Here is a 1,860-nt window from a genome sequence, read left to right as displayed (position 1 = left end):
ATTTTACACACTCATCTAAATAGATTCCTCGGCTTTGTGATGTCCCCAGCTATAAATAGTGAAGCAGGGCCTGCACACGAATTTGCTCCAAAACATACCTGACAAAGATCCTTTTGGGATCCAAACATTGTGAACTATTAAAGGTCTGTGTTGGAGAAAAGGAGTGTGACTTACTTCATGACTACTGGGTCTTTCCAGCACAGTATGTAAAGTGATGTTTGTGTTGACTACATATGCTATCTTATCTATAAATACACTCTGACAGCCACAGACAGCCACAGACAGCTGCTACCGGTGTGGACTAGCTAGCTGCCCCAGTGCCCAACCTCATCTCTCTCTCATTCTCTCTCTCTCTCGCTCTCTGGACTGTACTGTGAAAACAGGCAGTACTGTGCTGTCCTGTTGTTGGGAGCGAGCAGGCACCATCCCCTCGTTGTTCTAGAAATCCCTGACGCAAAAAAATCATTTACAGACGACGAGCTGATAGGATGTCAGAGAGGACCTGAGGAGTAACCTGACAGAAGAAACAAGATGGCTGCCTTGTCGATAGACCCGGTGGAACAGCCGAGGATGTACCAGCAAACCCTGCTTCAAGACGGCCTCTGTGACCTGCTGGATAACCAGAAATTTGTAGACTGTGTCCTGAAGATCCAGGACAGGGAGTTCCCGTGCCACCGCCTGGTCCTCGCTGCCTCCAGCCCCTTCTTCAAGGTAATTTGTTGGTCCTGTGTGACTCAGCACGGTTCAAGCATGACATTAGCAATTCTTGGGTTGTGGGTTGTGGATTTCTGCTAGGCCAGTGTTTTCTGAACCTTTTTTTTTATGTCAGTGACTGGCAGGCTATACTTATTTCCTCCTTGGAGGGTTGCTTACATTAAAACTGGCATTGTAGAACTGACTAAATCAGTGTCAGATAAACATACAGTACCGGTCCAAAGGTTTTTCTTTATTTTTACTATTTTCTACATTGTGTAATAATAGTGAAGACATCAAAACTATGAAATAACACATATGGAATCATGTAGTAACCCAAAAAGTGTTAAACAAATAAAAATGTATTTTATATTTTATATTCTTCAAATAGCCACCCTTTGCCTTGATGACAGCTTGGCATTATCTCAACCATTTTCATGAGGTAGTCACCTGGAATGCATTTCAATTAACAGGTGTGCCTTGAATTTCTTTCCTTCTTGATGCGTTTGAGCCAATCAGTTGTGTTGTGACAAGGTAGGGGGGTATACAGAAGATAGCCCTATTTGGTAAAAGACCAAGTCCATATTATGGCAAGAACAGCTCAAATAAGCAAAGAGAAATGACAGTCCATCATTACTTTAAGACATGAAGGTCAGTCAATACGAAACATTTCCAGAACTTTGAACGTTTCTTCAAGTGCAGTCGCAAAAACCATCAAGCGCTATGATGAAACTGGCTCTCGTGAGGACCGCCACAGGAATGGAAGTGCCAGAGTTACCTCTGCTGCAGAGGATAAGTTCAATAGAGTTACCAGCCTCAGAAATTGCAGCCCAAATAAATGCTTCACAGAGTTCAAGTAACAGACACATCTCAACATCAACTGTTCAGAGGGGACTGTGTGAATCAGGCCTTCATGGTCAAATTGCTGCAAAGAAACCACTACTAAAGGACACCAATAATAAGAAGAAACTTGCTTGGGCCAAGAAACATGAGCAATGGACATTAGACCGGTGGAAATGTGTCCTTTGGTCTGTAGTCCAAATTGAACATTTTTGGTTCAAACCGCCGTGTCTTTGTGAGACACGGTGTGGGTGAACGGATGATCTCTGCATATGTATTTCCCACCGTAAAGCATGGAGGAGGAGGTCTTATGGTGTGGGGGTGCTT

General features: G+C 43.5%; 1 protein-coding gene across 1 annotated transcript in view; it reads left to right on the top strand.

The window, feature by feature from the left end:
• Window positions 1–298: 298 nt before the first annotated feature.
• klhl40a (kelch-like family member 40a) overlaps window positions 299–1,860 on the top strand; it is a 33,292-nt gene continuing 31,730 nt past the window's right edge. The window contains exon 1 of the mRNA XM_041842401.2: window positions 299–711. Within this exon, the coding sequence (XP_041698335.1) occupies window positions 532–711 (180 nt within the window). The 5' untranslated portion in view covers window positions 299–531. The remainder of the gene's footprint in view (window positions 712–1,860) is intronic.

The sequence above is a fragment of the Coregonus clupeaformis genome, chromosome 21, assembly GCF_020615455.1.
Source record: "Coregonus clupeaformis isolate EN_2021a chromosome 21, ASM2061545v1, whole genome shotgun sequence".
NCBI classification, from domain to species: domain Eukaryota; kingdom Metazoa; phylum Chordata; class Actinopteri; order Salmoniformes; family Salmonidae; genus Coregonus; species Coregonus clupeaformis.
Note: the sequence above shows the minus strand (reverse complement) of the source record. Positions and strands in the feature narration are given on the sequence as shown.